The sequence below is a fragment of the Melozone crissalis genome, unplaced genomic scaffold (genome assembly GCF_028551555.1).
Source record: "Melozone crissalis strain CALT ecotype California unplaced genomic scaffold, PUWL_Pcris_2 ptg000045l_1, whole genome shotgun sequence".
In the NCBI taxonomy this organism is placed as follows: domain Eukaryota; kingdom Metazoa; phylum Chordata; class Aves; order Passeriformes; family Passerellidae; genus Melozone; species Melozone crissalis.
Genome location: NW_026535823.1, coordinates 23890263 through 23908004, shown reverse-complemented (window position 1 = coordinate 23908004; position 17742 = coordinate 23890263). Strand labels below are relative to the sequence as shown.

The following is a 17742-nucleotide window of genomic DNA, read 5'->3' as shown; positions in this document are numbered from 1 at the left end:
CACTGCAGGGGCACGGCAGGGGCTGCCAGCTCCTCTTTGTTGGTAGATGAAGTACTTATTGTGTCCCTGTCTGAGTGGATGGGTGCAGAGAGGCCTGCACTGGGCTCTGGTGCTCCATGCTAATCAGGTACAAGCTGATCCTGTCTGGCAGCTGTTTTAGCAGAACACAACAGCACAATTATACTGCTGTGGGGAGAGAACTCCATCCTTCCAGCACCTGTGGGGGTAAACATGCCCTTTCTTTCCTGGAAAACACAGTTGTTTTAATCTAAGTAGCATCCTACATCTAAAGGTTGAGAAAGGCTACAGAAACCCAGGTGCTCACTGAACAAGGAGTGGTCCCAACAATTTATTATTCCAAAACCTCCAAAAACTGATATCTGGAAAGACAAGCTCAGAAATTAATCAAAAGTAATGGGGACACAGACATATGAATGGAAAGGCAATGCTTACAGCACAAACCTGGAACAACCTGCAGACCAAAGTGGGTATATTGTGCATCTGAAAGTAAGAGAAATGAGCATAACAAGCATTAAAGGAGTCAGAAACCATGAGAAAGTCATTACTGCTTTGTCCATTGGTAAACATGCTGGAGTTGCAGATGGACTACATTGTTCTGGAGGTTTTGATTAGGACTGCCTGACCTTTCAGGGGTTAATCTGTTCACAGGTTCATTGGCCTGAGGTGATGGGGAGGTACATATATCAACATATAGACCTCAATTCTCATGAGAACTGATGTTAAGAGAGCACACTTCTTCCTGTAAAAGATTAAGCATGATATAGCAATAGAAGTAGATAAATTAGTTGCATGAAAGTGAGTGCAGATTTTTTCCTGAGTCCATATATGCATGCTATTTGCTTTCATTATTTAAGGATTAACTTCATCTGGTCCCAAAATGAATCATCTCTGGGTGAACAACCACATGGGTATGGTCACCCAGCAACACTACACAGTAATCTTGATTATAAACATTTAAAGTTAGTTAATCCTTTGTGGTTTTCTACTCATTACAATTTATAATCAAGTTTTAACAGGTATAAGAAACACAACTGTAAACTGCAAACCAGATGAGTAAAAATCAGTTGGTGAGCACATTTATCTCTTTTGACAGAAGCAAGCATTTTTGTCCTTGATATGGCTTAATGGCTTTTAGTATTCATTATTTAATAAAACTTTCACCTTTAAATTCAGAATTTGGCCCTTAAAAAGTACCACACTGCTCCTTCACTCTTGGATTCAAAGACAGTGCTAATGTGGAATCCCTGAGGTTGAACGTCCCTCAGAGCAGCTTCACTACTGAATGATGCAAAACTCCCTGAAGTAACTGTATCTTCCAAGGGCTTCCATCCTACCACTGAAGCTCAACGATTAGACTTTATACTTAGTTTTCATCTTTCTTTTGCTGACTTGCATAACTGGAATCGCTGTTCCCATTGATGGAGAAGAATCAATGAAAGCCTTGGGAACAAGTATCAGGGAGAGGGGACAGTGGGTAGTGCAGAGCGAGAGGATGGAGATTTGACACCGCACTTCTGGAACACTGCTAACACACATTGCTCCGCTCGTGAGAGGTTTCGTTTTATTTCTGTCAATGGCCAACACTTAATTCACATGAATGGCATGCCAGTCATCCCTTAATGTCTCTCAAGTCCTGCGTACCCTCTGAGGACTTCAAATAATCATAGCTAGGTCAATTAAGGCACTAAAAATGCCATCGCTTCTTGCACCAAGGCCATCAATCGTTTATAACCGCGGCACTGGGTATTTCCACAGCGCTTCCCGGGGCTCTCTCCAGGGAATGATCTGCGTTCACTCGCACCCCGACGGCCCCGGATCTGCCAAGTCATGCTGCCCTTGCAGGCGCTGCCGCCCTCCCCTCCCGCCGCGTCCGCTCGCGAGATCCGCGCTGCTATAAAGGGGGCGGCGCGGCGGGGCTGCGGCACTCCGGGCCGGGCCGAGCGGAGCCGCTGCAGCTGGGTGTGCGGGACCGGTCTGCGCTCCGAGTGAGTGTGCGGGGCCGCGGGGCTTGCTGGGGGCTTTGCACAGTGTTTGGGTTTTTTTTTTTTTTAGTTTCATTTTATTTTTATGTGTTTTTTGCTACTGTTTTGGGTGGGTTTTTTGTTCGCTTTCCCCTCCCCCTCTGCGCGGATGCGCCCTTGAGCGAGGCGCATAGGGCGAGCCCTTTCTCCCCGCGTCCCGCTCCCGAGGGATCGCGCTGCTGCGGCTGCCGCCTGCACCGCCGTGTTCAGTTTCCCTGGTGTTGGTGTGGCCTTTTTTGGCGGGCAGAGCGAGCAGATAAGCCCTTCCAACGCTCGGGCCTTTATCAGCGCTGCGCGGGGAGGAGCCGCGGGGAGGGCCCGCGGGGGCAGCGCTCGGAGCGCCTGCAGGTAGCCGAGCGGCCCCTTCCCCCGACAAGCGAGGCGGCTTCTCGCTTCTAAGCCTTAAAAAAAAACCCAAACCCGAGCGCTGGCTCGGGGACAAGCAGGGGGCGGCTCCCGCTGTCCCAGAGCGGTGTAGGGGCGATCCGGGCGGGGGAAGGCTCGGAGGTCGCCTCGGAGCCCCTTGGGCGCCACGCGTGCCGCGGTCCGTGCGCGATGCCCGCGGTTCGGTACGGCGCCGCGGCCGCAGTGGCCTGACCGCATTTTTGTGGCAGTCTGAAGGTGGGAGTGGAAGGCTGATGGTGCGTTTTGAAACGGCCTTTCGCTTTTGTTCAAGCCACCCTAAAGGTATGAAATAGCTCATTCAAGAGAGCGGGCCTGGTTCATTATAATTGCAGTTTGAAGATAATTGAGGCCGTCTGCGGCTATGAGCAACAAAGATATTCTGGCCGGATTCGAGTGTATTTGATTTAAGGTGCTCATTGTACTTTCCTCCGGAATGAAAGGAAGTAACAATGATTCTGTGGTCCGCTCCTCTGCGGGTTAGGAAATGCTGTGGCTCAAAATCCGAGCAGAACACGCGCTGACCCCACAAGGAGTAGCGGAAGGGTTGGCGGGTCACAGCGGGTGCTCTGAGGAAAGCACATGGCTCTTGAAGTGTGAGGCAACCAAGGGCTCCTGCAAACACTAAAAGATTTTAGTGTTACCAGAGAAAGGGGCAATAACTTGTAATTTAGAAAGAGGAAGTATCAAAGAGCAGTCTGACCTTGAATACCTAGTGAAGTACTCCAGAGGATTGCTGATGGAACAAATATAGAAGGACTGGTATAGTACTGAGCAAAAAGATGACCTTGAACTTGGATAACAGAAAATAATGTAATCCAGTGATAAAAATGTGGGGTCGAGCAGCTCTTGCTTATAAGATAAAACTTGCTAGTTGGAGGCATCTCAGATAAATGCTGTGCAGTTGCTGTTCCCCTGTCCCTCTTGCAGAATTGCACTTTGAGAATCAAAGCTGCGTTTGTGGGTACAGCATTCCTGATGTCCTCCTGCCAGGCTGCTTCACTGCATCCTACAAATGATCTCTAGTCCTGGCCACCACATTCTCTCCCAGTCTGCTGCAGTTAAAGACTAAAAACCCTTGGATGAGCGTGGGGATAAGGAGCTTTGTTGCACAGTTAGAAATGCTGAATGTGTGGGTGCTTCTCAGCATGAAAACTGAGAGGTGGATCATTAATGTCAGAGTGTGTGAGAGAAACCTCCAAAAGCAAAACCATTGCTAAAAAGGCTAGGTGTGGGTTCAAAGCTAAGTGTTTGACTTGTGGGCTAGTTCTCCAGGAAAAAAGTGGCTGGCAAGGGGGAGGGAGCCAAGAAATGAGGTGCTCCCAACCTTTTTTAGAACGGACTTGGTGCCTTGCAGGCACAACTTGGAACAATCCTTGGCTCTTGGCTTTCCTTAGCAACATGAGACTCATGCTAACCTTTGAGGTGTTTTTTATCTCTGAGGCAGCCAGTGCTGCAGTGTGTAGAACAAAGTGAAATAGCTTTTAAGAATATTTTGTGATCTGCAGAAATTAGGTTTGTAGAGTTGCCTATTTGAAAGATTATGCTCTGGAAGTCTAAGGGGTTATACTGCACTCCCAGACTGAACAGAAATGCTGCACAGGATGAATTACAGATGACAAGCTTTTGGGGCAGCCAGAAAGGAGCATTCTCTTGTCCTTGTGTACCTCTTTGTTATTTTTCAATAGACTTAAAGGGGAAGCAACCTGGCTGTACTGATTTAGTCTTGGTGAAATGGTAATTAACATAGAATGTGATTTCCATGTGTGCCATGAGTCTTTCTGGTTGCAAATAAAAAAGGGTTGAATTGTTCAAAAGGGTAAAGTGTAGTTATGCAGAGCAATGTTCCCTGGGGATTAACAGAAGTTTCTTTCTGAGTGAACAGGAAGCTCAAGTTTGAGGTCTTAAATTCCCTTGTAAAATTGAATAAGGTTCTTCTCATTGAAAGGTCTAAAAAACAGACTTTCTACTCCACCACCACGTGGAATGATATGGTTTTCTGAGTACTAGTAAAGCTCTAGGTAGCAGTTTCCCAGACTCTGAGCTGTTACTGGTTAGATAACCATTACTGCATCTTTAGGAGGCCGTGAGCCATATATTTTGAAGTGCTGGCAGTCTCTATAGTGGCTCAACTACCCAGGTGTCAAAACTCATTTAACACTTAAGCCTTGTTGCAAGATTGAGTGCTGATAAACTGTCTTTGTTTAATCTAGATTGATAAGATGCTTTGAATAAATCCTTACTTCCAGGTGCAAATGTACCACCATCTAAACTGTATTGGTGTTAACTCCTGTCTAGGTTAAATCAAGATGTCTTCAGGAAAGGCTTTCATTGGCAAACCAGCTCCTGACTTTACTGCCACGGCTGTAATGCCAGATGGACAGTTCAAAGACATCAAACTCTCTGACTACAAAGGTAATTTCATGTACTTCTCTAATTACACAGATAGTCTGGCCATAGGAAGGACTGGAGGGTATCTGAAGGTGCATCTTGGTTTGGCTTTGAAATGATAGTGACCACTTGGCAGTGGACTGAAGACCAGAACTTGTGCAGTGGTGGCTGCAGTATGCTTATAAGGCTGTCAGCAGCATGACTGAGTGTCCCAGCTGTGATAATTGTTATCAGTGAGCATAAAACTCCTCTAAGCTGTTACCTTGCATCAGGCTCATTGCCCTGTATCATAGTGAGACTGGTGTAACATTTCCACACTGTGGCACAGCAACATCTTCTGTCTCACCATTGTCAATGGAAAGTAAATTCTTTCATCTAACCAACAAAGTCCCTTTCTCTAGAGTGCTGGCAATATGTTTGCTTTGCCAAAAAAACTTCACTCAAAACAAAGGGAAAGCCTGAAGTAATCAAGTACTCATGTTGACAGCTTTAGAAATACATTTCTAATAATGCTGCAGGCAACATGAGGGTGATGAGTCAGTACAGTGTACTCACCTATTAAAATGTCTCCTTGGCTGGTAGCCTTTGAGGTCTGTGGCATTTCTCTGTTAGGGGTCAGCCATGGGGTCTATTGGTGTAGCACACCCAGAGCTGTACTTGGGGCAGGCCCATGGGAGCAGACCCAAGAGACAAGCATTCCCTGTTAAATTTGACAGTCTGGGTTTGGGGAGTTCAGTTGGGTGGGGTTTTAAGGTGGTGGTTTAGGTTTTTTCCTGTATTTTGGTGGAGTTTATTTGTTTTTTCTTGAAAACCTAACAGATTAACTGCTTGTACTGCTTTTCTAGGAAAATATGTTGTGTTCTTCTTCTACCCCCTGGACTTTACTTTTGTCTGTCCAACTGAAATCATTGCCTACAGTGACAGAGCTGATGAATTCAAGAAAATCAACTGTGAAGTGATTGGAGCTTCTGTTGACTCTCACTTCTGTCACCTTGCCTGGTAAGAATCAGCCTTTTAACCCAACAAATTGTTCTCCCTGGCCTCAGTTCTTGCAGGAACTGAGTCCTGGGTGTATTCAAAGGCACTTGGTAAGTGTTGGTAGTGCCAGGTGCTGGTGAACAGAGCTGAGCATACTGGGCATCTGTTCTTTTGTTGCTGCATGGCAGATTGAGTATGATATTGCAGAAAGGATCTGCTTCTGTTGTACTTTGAGCCCTCATTCTGAACTGCCTATGTTTTTAACATGTAAACTTTTCTTCTTTTAGGGTCAACACTCCTAAGAAGCAGGGAGGTTTGGGCACTATGAAAATCCCCCTGGTTTCTGACACCAAACGTGCCATTGCCAAAGACTATGGAGTGCTGAAGGAGGATGAAGGTATTGCATACAGGTAATGTGCCAGAGGTGAAAGAGCTGATAAAGTTATGTTGCAATGCATGGAGATGAGCGCAGAGCTTGTGTACACTTGAACACCTGCAGCCAGCTAAAGCTATTGGCTGTTGTAGCTGTGAGCTCCTGCAGGCTGTCAGACCCTCCTGCAAGGGGAGGTGGTCCCTGGTTCTCTGTGGGGCTTAGGCTTCCTGTGCTTTTAGGTTAAATTCTGCTTCCCTTTGCCTGCCTGCTGCTCAGTGCAGGAGTCTCATGCAGGTGAGCTGCAAACAGTGATAATGCAAGACCTGCATAGTCATGAACATGATTACAGGTATTTAATCTAGTGATCAAAGTGCAGATTAATTAAACCCCAAGTCTTTAGTCTGCTGTTCACAAGAGGTGCCAAGGGAGCTGAGCTTCTGCTAACTCCAAACCTGATGTTGGAGGACTGATGAGCTGTTGCTTGTTGTCTTTTTGAGAACAGTGTGTAGTGATTTTTTATTAATGTGAGAATGTCTCTCCTTGAATTTGTTTTTTCCTTCTGTTTTGCTTTTTCCCTACTAGTATCTTTCTTGAGTAGTATCTTCCTGTGCCAGTGCTCTGACTTGCCTCCTGTCCCTCCTAGTTCCTGTTGGGCTTCCAGCTGCTATTGTTTCATTGCTGTGCATGCACCAAGGTGTTAGTTGCTAGGAAGAGGTCACAGTAAGTGGTACAAATAATGCCATAATCAAATAGTGAACCTGAGGTTTTGAAACTCATGTCAGTCTAATCAGCCTTCCAAAAGCTATGCTTAACTTCAGGGCTGGTTTTTGTTTGCTTTTAGGGGTCTGTTCATAATTGATGACAAGGGGATCTTGAGGCAGATTACAATCAATGATCTTCCTGTTGGCCGCTCTGTTGATGAAACCCTCAGACTTGTCCAGGCCTTCCAGTTTACAGATAAACATGGAGAAGGTAAGAGAGCTTTTAAATTTCATGTTTTCTCTAAAGAACAGTATTAACTATGCAGATTAAATCAAGGGTCACTGAAAGGTATTAAGTACATGTGTCAATCTGTGCACTGCAGGTAATTGCGACTGTTAAAATGCAGCTGGTTCTGTAAATCTGCTTGTTGAAGGACATCATAATGCTTTATCCTATTCCAATTACTTATCCCTTGAGTACTTGTTCATGCTGAAATTTCACCTAAATCAATTTGGTGATGGATGTCTTGTCCAGCACATGGAAGTTGCCTCTTTCAATTAGACACAGAGCATACTTGAGACAGAAATGAAGAACATTTAGTAACTTAACCTGTAAGAGAAAGCTTGATTTAGATTCTGCTCTCAGATTTGGTAGGTTGAGACCATCAATTCTAATGTAGTGTTTTATGCAGCCTGTTGGACAAACTACTTAAATTCCTGAAAGTCTACTGATCTGTCAATATATAGTGAGGGTAAACTGGATGAGAGTCTCTGTTCCCATAGATCAGGAGGAATAAGGTGTTTGATACTGCCAGCTTTTCTGCAGGTGTGAAAGGAAAAAAAGACACTGCAGATAAAAAGTTAGAACCAAGTTAGAGAAACTCAAAATTGCTATGCAGGTGTTAGTAGTCTTCAGTTGTCATTAACTGATGTCATGTGTTGCTGCTGGTTGTACTCACTGTGCTTCAGAAGTGGTAAATCAGGGGCAGGTTTTATTAAAATGAGCTGCTCTCATGACTGTAGCATATAAATATATGTTATGTGAGGAGACCTCAAACATTTGATGATGGAGAGGTCACATGTCATGCAAATGAAGCCTTTAGGGGTTTGCTGTACCTTTGAGTAGTCAAAACCTGGCAAAAGGTTTTCCTTTAGAACTTCAGGACTGCAGTCACATCCAAATCAGGACAGACCAGAGTAGATGTGTAGCAACACTCAGAAGCTGAGCATTCTGTGGCTAAAATTGCCAGTCCTGAGTGGAACTAGCATCCAGCATTCCATGACAGTAAAGAAGGAATACTGTTCAAAAAAGGCTGCTCAAGGAGCTGCTGCAAGTTTGAGACCCTGCAGCCTCTGCATTTTTGATAGCCATGTAGGGGAACCAGTGACAGTTGAACGCTTTTTCCCCTGCCCCTTTCAGCTGGAGGGCTGGACCAGAGTGGATTAAAGATCAGGGGAATACAAACTTGGCTGGATCCAAGGAGATAAGTGTAGTGTGGTGTTAGAGCCTTTCTGACCTGGCTGCTGGAGCTGGTGCTGCCTTTGCTATCAAACTTCCCAGAAGCTTTTAAGTGGGGCTGGGAGAGGTGCTTGTGGAAAGGACCCACTGTGTCTGGGCAGAAACCTGGTCTGGGTGTTACTGCCCAGTAAACAAATAGAAACAAGCCAAACAAAGCATCATGTGACACTAAATGCACTGTCTGTATGTTGCAAAGATCTGTACATGTTCTGAGTTGCTACTTTGCTTTAATGTTGTGTAAAACATGTTCTGCAGGAGCAGCTGGTAAGACTTAAACATTCTTATCATTTCAGTGTGCCCAGCTGGCTGGAAGCCTGGGAGTGACACAATCAAGCCTGATGTTCAGAAAAGTAAAGAGTATTTCGCCAAGCAGAAATAAACATTCAGCCTGAGTGGAAACTAGTATGCCTTACATAAAGAGCAAGTATCAGTTACTGAACTTTGATTAAGTCATTGCATCTGAGTCAAGGGATCATGTTATAGTTATAACAGTAACTTTTTTACTTGAAGGAAAGTTTGTCCTGTTGACAGTACCTTCATAGCAAATCCTAACAATCAGTATCTGTACATCAAGCCCTGTTGACCTTAGTGACAATGCCGTGTCTGTGGTTAGCCATGTGTTACATAGAGCAGTGCTATCCTTTTGTAACTCTATTAAACTTGTGAAAAGAGCACCCTGTCTACTGTTCTTGTATGTTGTCATCAGGATACCTGGGAGCAGTGCAGGCTGCACTTCTGAAAGCTTTCTGTAGACATACTGAGTCATAAAGTCCTTTTACTACAGCTCCATTAGAGTGGAGAGAAGAAGACTTGGTTTCCATGTTGAAGTAATAAAGTACTCCTCACACTCTTCATGGCTGGGCTGCTAGATGCAGGATCAGGCTGTCAGGCTTAAACTCTGAGCCCTGTGGTATTGCTTGGAGCATGTGGCTGACAAAGGTGGGACATCACCTCGTGCACCATGTCAACTTAAATCATTCTGGCATCTATGTTAGCCAAAACTGTCTGTTCGTGTCATTCCTGGGTATCCAACATTGAGTGTGAATGCTGTCTCTATGGGAGTGGAATACTGGGCTTTCTGGAAAGGAAACTTCCTTGGATATGCAACATTCATCCACAGTCTTTACCACTACATGTCATGGAGGTGATAATATGCCAGTTATCCATTAGATTGTAGTCATATGATCTGGATCAAAAGGGTGACATTATAAAATCTGGTACTCAGGTGTGCTCAGCCTTGTCTTTAATCTTTGTATTTCAAGTGATTATGTAAAACTCAGAGCACATGACTGGCCTTAAGTTATACCAAAGCTGTGACTGCTGTGTAGCTTCATAGCTCAGTGTGGTTTGTGATAGGAATAAACTTCAAAGCTGAGGACTTGGGTAATGAGCTCTTGCCTAACAATGGAAAGGAGTTAGAGCCCTGTGATCTTCATGTACCTGTGAAGATTAAATTCTTACCGGACCTTGTAACCATCTTCAGCTCAGGTTGTAAACAAGTTCTGTCCTGCTTAAAGTCAGCAACACTAAAGATGAGGCCCAGGGCTACTTATGTCACTCAAAAGTGAAAGTTGTATGCCTTGAGTAGTAAACTTGTTTTGTACAGCTCCAAAAAGTATGTGGCAGAAGCCTTGGTCCCAAATAGTTCAATATCTACTAAAGTAGCTAATCCCCATGAAGATATGTGAAAGTAATGTTTAGCTGGATCACTTCTGCTTAATTTTTAAAAAAATCCAAAGTCTCAAGATAACACATGAGGCCAGCTTCCCAGGAAAGCATTGATAAGTAACAGGGGCATTTATATGGTTCAAAGTAAAAGGAATATAAATGAGTGTGGCTGAGTGAGAAGTTACAAACTTTCTTTTCTAGCAAGTGAAAAGGATTAAAGTTAGGGAAAAGCTAATGTAAAACTTAGCTTAGTTGTTGTATTAGCCTTGAAATATAAATTTAATTACAGTAGTTACTTGGAGGGCACTATGTCCCCAGTTGCCACATCTATGTAGCTTTTTTAATACTTCCTGGATAATAATTGTACCACTTCACTGCGCAGCTTGTTTCAATGCCCAACCACCCTTCCAGTGAACAAATCTTTGCTTGTATCTAATCCAGACCTGGTGCAAATTGCATTTTCTCTTGTCTCATTGCTCATTAGTTGGGAGAAATGACCGAACCCACCTCACTACAACCCCTTTCAGGCAGTGGTACAGAGTGATTTTGTAGCTACTTGGTCACCTACCCCTGGACATAGAGAGTACAAGGGTTCTCTGATGTTCTGCTCCTGAGCCTCTCTCCAAAAAGGGGATCTTTATGTGCCCATCCCAGGCCCTGGGAGGAAGGTGAGGGTCTCAGGGTGGCTCTGACCCCAGCAGCTGCTGTGGCTGCTGTCAGAGGTCAGAGCTGCCCTGCAGCGCATCTGGGCATAGGAGTGTCCTGTAGAAACACCCCTTGGGTTCATTTCTTCGTCCCACTCCTCTGGTGTCAGGAGTTTCCCTCACATGCTGTAATTTCCTGTGTGTCCTGCCCACCTTGAGCTCCCCCACACTGGGAGGCTGCAAACTGTACCTGCCTAAGGATCACAGTCACAGGTGAGTGATGATACTGCAGAAACTGCAAACAGCCAAGAAACCAAATCCCTGTGGATTAGAAACTGTATTACATGTGTGCATAAAAGGTTTGACAGTGGGAATCAATGCAATTAAACAATTCCTTTTCATTCTTCAGCCACATGAGTCATTCCTGGGAAGGTTTGCTATGATGTCATTTTAATGTTTACATAATTTACATTTCTAAGAGAATAACACACAAAAAATGTGTAACAAAACTTCTTCAAATCAAAAAGATTATTTCTTTGTTTAAACTCTATATTGATTTAGATAGAGCTTGGAATCTCCAGTAAGTATTCAGGGGCTTACACCCCACTCCTTGCATCATGACATCTTAGGCTGGTGTAAATTTTACGATACTCAAATAACTATAATTTTAGTTTTTTGTTATTCTAATAATTTATTGAGGTGGGTTTTTTCCATGTACCAAGATACAATTATGAACTACTTTTGCTTCGCAATCAACAGGTGCCATATTTCCCAGTGAGGTTAAAACCTCCCTCAAGCAGTGCTTGAATTTAACAGGATGGGTAGCTGCCTAGTGAGATTTTCCCTGAAGATGTAAATTTGAAAGGATGGATATGATATTTGCTCTTTTTTTTTAATGTGTGAGTGACTGCACATCTATTTTCCTAGTTTAAGTGCTTATTATAAATATAACATTTACTCATTTATTTCTTTAGAATAGTCAGCTGAAGGAAAACTGAAATATATCTTACTGTGTCTCTGTCGTAGATCTCTTAATTTGTTGCTGATTGCTGTGATTCCTGAGGATTTATGTAAGCATTCCTCAGCTGGACAGGGGAGAGGAAATAGTGGAAGGTTCATGGGTCAAGGTAAGGACAGGGAGAGATCACTCACCAGTTACTGTCTCAGGCAAAACACGCTTGGGAAATTGGCTTAATTTTACTACCAATCAAATTAGAGTAGGATAATGAGGCTGCAGGGGAATCTGCTCTGGAGCACCTCCTCCTCCTTTGTCACTGACCTGGTGCCTGCACAGCTGTTCCTCACATTCTCCCTCTCTCTCTGCAGCTGCAGGTTGTTGCACAATTGTTCCCCCTTCTTAGCTCTGTTATCCCACAGGTGGCTGCTGTTGGCTCCCTTGGAAGCTTTGAGGAGCTTCTCACCCCTGTCACCCCCTGCCTCTGCTACCAAACTTTGCCACACAAACCCAATACACACACATTGTGCTCTCGAATTATCTAGAATTAAAAAAAAATCATTCCCTCATGTTTGTGACAGATATTTGTAATTAAGTTTTCAGATGTGTTTGTGTAGGAGCAACTTGATTTTTTTGGAATGTATAATACAAAGCTGTGCATCAGACAGAAATTCTATATATTATATCTTGGCATATATAGGGTGTGATGGTTGATATTCAACATACAGAATCAAACCTTTACTAGATTTTGTACAACTTCTGAGTTATTTCAAAATTAACAACTACATGTTTATATTTAGATGCTTGGAAGAAAGAAATTGCCTCTTACATTTTAAAGAATTATCACTTTGTTACAAAGTGAGCTTCTCAGTAGTTTTGAAAAACAGTATAAAAAGTTACTAATGTTTAAAAGTACTATTTTCTTAACAAGTATTCCATCCTTTTTATCAGGCCTTTGTTGAATATGTTACTGGATTGTCCAGCAAATCAATAAAGTTCAAAGAACAAAAGCAAGCATTTTGTATCTCACAGGTATTGCAAAATTATGCCCTTTGGTTAGGAAAGTCTGTTTGTTTGCAAAAGCTCCATGAAAGCAGCTTTTAGTAATGTTACACATCAAAATAACAGTTATGTAAAGATTATGCTAAAATACTCAGGTTTATTGTATTAATAGTCTGAAATTTTCAGTGGCTCTGGTGTTCAGTATTATATTACATGACAGTCTGCAAATGTTCATCCTGATGCATATTTCTAGATTGATAGAGGATTAAACCAGAAATGTCTTGGTTCTAATTTGCAAAGGGTGAAATGAGGGAAGTGCAGAGTAGTGGAATGCACCATGCTTAGACAATTAATTCAGAAAGTGTTAGTGTCTTTTTTTTTTTTTAATAGAATTTAATGGTACATACATAAAGAACACTGAACAAAGAAATCGAAGAAATGGTTTTTGCTCATGAATATAGTAGCTCTATTTTTAATCCTTGGAAAGAAAAAAACAGGAGTTTGCCTTTAATGTAGAGTTAAACAACTCTGCATTACCAATGGCCCTGTCCTGCACAGCCCTGGGTGGCTGCAGGAGAACAGGCTGTGAGTTGTTTGCAGTGCTCCTGAACAAGAGCTGAGCATGTGGGAAGCAATTCTCACCACACCTAGTGATGAAAGGTTTGCTTCAATGTGAAATTTGGCTCTTTCACCTGAAACTTGAATCACTGTACATGTTATGGGGACACGTGTCTGAATTTAGAATGTTTCTGTTTGAGCTCAGATATGTGACTAAATATAGGTGAAGTCATTAAGGTTGCATTGTCCTCTGACACCAAGTCCAGTAGATTTATGTCCCATATTCCACAGCAATAGATTTTTGAAGTATCTGCACTGATGAGTAAAACCAATATCCTTTGTCTAGGAAGGAAAAAAGCCTTCAATCTACACTTGATAAAACATCATAGCCTAAAATTGATGCATTTCATCAAAATCACTTTTTACAACAATAGGGCAGTTTTTTACATTTTGGAAGACTGAAGCAACAGTGAATGATTCAGGAAGATTAGTTTGAACAATACTGGAAAAAAGGTTAATGACATGAAATTAATGCATTCACAGAAAGAGCTATGATTCTGCATAAATTTAGGAAAAAAAGGAAAATCCCTCTACTCCTTCTGTAATGCACTTAAAGGAATTTTCCTGTCCCATGGTTTGTTCTGCACAAGGAAAAAACCCCAAGCAACTTAGTGCAAATGTGTCTGATCTTCAGAACTTTCAAGGTGTTGAGGGAAAAGAAAACATGCAGTAATTAAAAGTAAATTTGCTTTCTCACTGAGTTATGTACAAACATCAACAAAGATAACATGAGAATTATAGATGTAATATTAATGAATGATAGTAGCCATTTCAAATATTTATATGCACATATGATCACATTTTGCAGATCTTGGTATATTACTGGAGATATTTTAATCATTCCACTAAATATCTTACTGCTTATTTTATGACAAAATATTCAATTCTTTCAAGTTTCCTACCGTATTTCCTAAGGAATGTGGACATCTTTTTGAGTACAGAGGGAAAAGAAAAGCTCATTTGTGTTCCTTGGTGCTGTTTCCTCCTTGAAAACCTAGAAGGGAAGTGCCCTGTTCTGTTTTCTGAAGGAAACATGATGGATGATCTGTCACAGGATACATGATAGCACAGGAAGCCAGTGTAACAGCAAAACCCCTCTCATGAATACATTTCTCTATTTTGGTAGATGAATGTCTGAAAGTTCAGCTTGCAGAGGTGCAGCTGTTTCTCCGCTGCAGTGAGCAGCAAAACCACTTCCCTCAGAGGAAGAGTTTTGAACTGCTGCTGCTGAAGGCAGGATTCAAAGCTAATTTATTAAACACACTTTTTGCATGAGGCTTAACAAAGAGTGCTGATAACCACACTGGCACTGAGCAGTAGCTGCCACTATTCTTAACTTGGGGGTTTTTGATTCAATTTCAATTCAAGTCAATGTGCATTTTCAGAAATATAACTCATGTCAAATAGTAGTTACACCACCTGAACCTCAAATTGCTCAAAGAGAAATTAATTCCTGATTTCCAGGTGCATTTGGTCACAAATGAATAAAAGACCATGAGTATTATACTGAATGAGTAAAATTATGCTTCTGATCCAGAGGAGGGCAATCTAGCCCTAAAAAAACCCCAACCCAAACCAGGCTGTAAAACTCCCATCAAAACAACAAACTAGAAGAGTTCCCTGCTCTCCTAAGGTTGGCTATTTTTGATTGACACACCAGCACACATTTACACAGCAAAGCATCTTTAGTTTTCCATAGTTCAGAGGAAAACAGCATTGTTACAAGCCACTCTTTTTATGGGAGAAAGAAAAAGTCAGTATCAGGAATTAAGTTTGCCACACTCTTCTTCATACTACAAAGAAACTTTAGTGTTTATTATTGTACCACTGAGATGTAACTGATTCAAACTGATACCAAAACCCACCGGCAGTGTTTTTGGAGGTGTTTTTTGAGCAACAACCCTGATGGTTGTTGGTAACCAGGTTACACTGTGCTTTGTATTTAATTGGTATTGTCTGTCAAATCTTTGTTATTAAAATCTCAGTTATTTTTAGAAAAATAAAAAATAGGGAAAAGCATAAGGGCAGTAAGAATGGTAAATGCATGAAATTATTACAAATTTGTTAATTCTCCATAAAATATTTTATTAGCTTGAAATGTACTGAATACCTTGTTGCTAAAACTGAATTTAAATTCAAATAGCTTTTAATTTCTTTTATTTTTCCTGTTCAGCTCTTGAATACTCACCCTACAGGTTATACTGAGGAAGAGTCTTTAATAAATATTTAAAAATTAGGATTTAGAGAACAACTTGCTTAAAAATGTAAAATGTGATGCTTGAACTAGTAAATCTATCCACGTATTTGCAATTACTTGTTTGACATTTGCAAGGGCTGAAACTAAGAATGCCTTCACAATGCCTCAGGATCCAAGGCTGATCCATTCCTCACCATGCCTGGTCTTGTCCCAAGAGATGAGGTAAGTCAAACAGGTTCTGAAACTTCAATTTTATAAGACAAAGGCCATTATACTGCAACCAGCAAGGGGAGAAATCTACTCACTGTGTATCTCACTGTGCAGCTGTGGATCTCAGTGAGCTGCCTGAGAGAAAGTAATGCCCAGTCCAAGTCACTCCAAAATCACTGTAGTAGGAATGGATATTGCTAAATATTTGCACTCTGTTCTGCCTGACACAACTGTGTATTCCCAGAAGCACAAGGAACACGGATCACTGTTCACCAATAGGTTTTAACCAGTAAAAATCCCAATACCTACAGGCCTCACTTTAGTGCTACTGAGGGAAAGTCCCTCAGTTATGTCTCACTGGACATCTGGAACTTTTGTTACTGTTAAGAACAGAGGAAGAAATGAGAAGTGCACTATCATGGTGCTTGCTGTTATAATGCTTCTGCTGAAGTGACCTGGGAAAGATAAACCTTTATTGGACTTACTCATAATGTGATGCAGGTTTTATTTTTCATATCCCAGTGGGCCTGTGATAATAGTTTACCACCTTCTGCTAAGATAACCATTTTTTCCCTTAGTTTGCAGATACTGGACCATGTGTGTCTTAGGTAGCTCACTCTTTTCAGGATATAAAAAAAACCCATTATTGATTCTCTCTTGAACATCTTGAGTTCTCCACAAGAGAACTGCATCGTTTAAATAAAAATACTCAGTACTGAGATTTACTTACAACTTTGTATATGTAGTAACCAAAATACCATTTGAAGAGAAATAAATTACAGAAATTGAAATGCATTGACCATGGTAATCTGTTTAATAAATTAAGACAAAATATTAAATATTTGTAAGAAATCAATACCAAAAAATCAAAATAATTTACTTTAAATTGTAATATAAAAAGATAGATTTGATTCAAATCTGTATTTATCCTTCTAAGTGAATCAGTATTTTGTCTTTGTTACGAGTATGAGCCATTACCTCAAGCCCCTGGTAAATTACAGTTCAGTTTCAAAGTTCTGAAACATCAAACAAATTTGAAACAGGAGTAATTTTGTAACAAAAGAACAGATTTTAAACAAATTTCATTCTTTACCTTAAATTAAACATCACAATACCTCTATCACATTCTAAGTCAGGTGTCTGCCTTAGTCAGAGATGAACAAAGCATGGAAAGCAACAAAGACTTTTTTGTAACAGCAAATGCAGTGAACAAACCCAGTGATCACACTCTCACGACTCTGTTTACAGGACAGCAAGCTTGTTATCCTGAATTTGGATTACAATGAGTTAGTGTACTGACTGTGAGCAACTGTATCAAGCAGTGAGCAATGGTGAGGGCAACCGTCCTGGTGGAGTCTCCAAAGCTTTGAAGAATCCCAACATAAAAAGAAAGGGCTCAGTTCTGCAAAGTGAGTATTTCTTCATCATGTTAGTACCCTCAAAAGGAAAAAAGTGCCTGTCCATTTGCAGCATTGCACTGCTGTCTAGTAAAACAACTCCCTCTAAATATTATTTTAATATATTATATTAACGAGATCTGAGCCTCAAATTGCTCAAAGAGAAATTAATTCCTGATTTCCAGGTGCATTGTAGCCTCTGAACAAATGTAACAGGACAAAGTCATGGAAAAAATGTTGCTTCTGTCTGAACATGTTTAATCCAGCAATATAAGTAACATAAATGTCATTAATATTTCCCTTTCTTCTGTGCTTGTTTGCCTGTGCACGTGACAAGGCCTTGTGCCATGGCTTTTACATGTGTGCAGGTTTACAATCTTTCCCACAGAGAAAACACACCAGGAAACTGTGGCAGTAACTGTGGGGGGTGTGCTGTGTGCTGGCACTGAAAAATACTTTTAACACAAATGTGGTCTACCTTAGAAAAGGCCACGAGAATTGTCTTTCTCAGTGAGTTATCTTAACGTGAATAAAACCTCCAATCATATGGACATTACTCAGCATCTTTCCAAATATTCCAGTCAGCTTCAGCTCTATGAATGGATAAATGCTTAAATGTGACCTAGGCAAGGCTGTAAAGACTGG

The 17742-nt window shown here is 41.6% G+C and overlaps 1 protein-coding gene across 1 annotated transcript; it reads left to right on the top strand.

Moving 5' to 3' along the window:
• The first annotated feature begins 1926 nt into the window (after positions 1 to 1926).
• PRDX1 (peroxiredoxin 1) lies at positions 1927 to 9080 on the top strand. The gene is made up of 6 exons (XM_054285827.1): positions 1927 to 2006; positions 4743 to 4859; positions 5681 to 5834; positions 6101 to 6223; positions 7028 to 7158; positions 8700 to 9080. The coding sequence occupies exons 2-6, from the start codon at positions 4754 to 4756 to the stop codon at positions 8783 to 8785; spliced, it is 600 nt and encodes a 199-aa protein (XP_054141802.1). The 5' UTR covers positions 1927 to 2006; positions 4743 to 4753; the 3' UTR covers positions 8786 to 9080.
• Positions 9081 to 17742: the final 8662 nt, after the last annotated feature.

Excerpts from the sequence above, each read along its gene's own strand:
- PRDX1 (XM_054285827.1), top strand. The coding sequence starts at position 4,754 with ATGTCTTCAGGAAAGGCTTTCATTGGCAAACCAGCTCCTGACTTTACT. Across the intron at positions 5,835-6,100 it reads CACTTCTGTCACCTTGCCTG|GGTCAACACTCCTAAGAAGC; the intron begins GTAAGAATCAGC and ends TTCTTCTTTTAG. Across the intron at positions 6,224-7,027 it reads GATGAAGGTATTGCATACAG|GGGTCTGTTCATAATTGATG; the intron begins GTAATGTGCCAG and ends GTTTGCTTTTAG.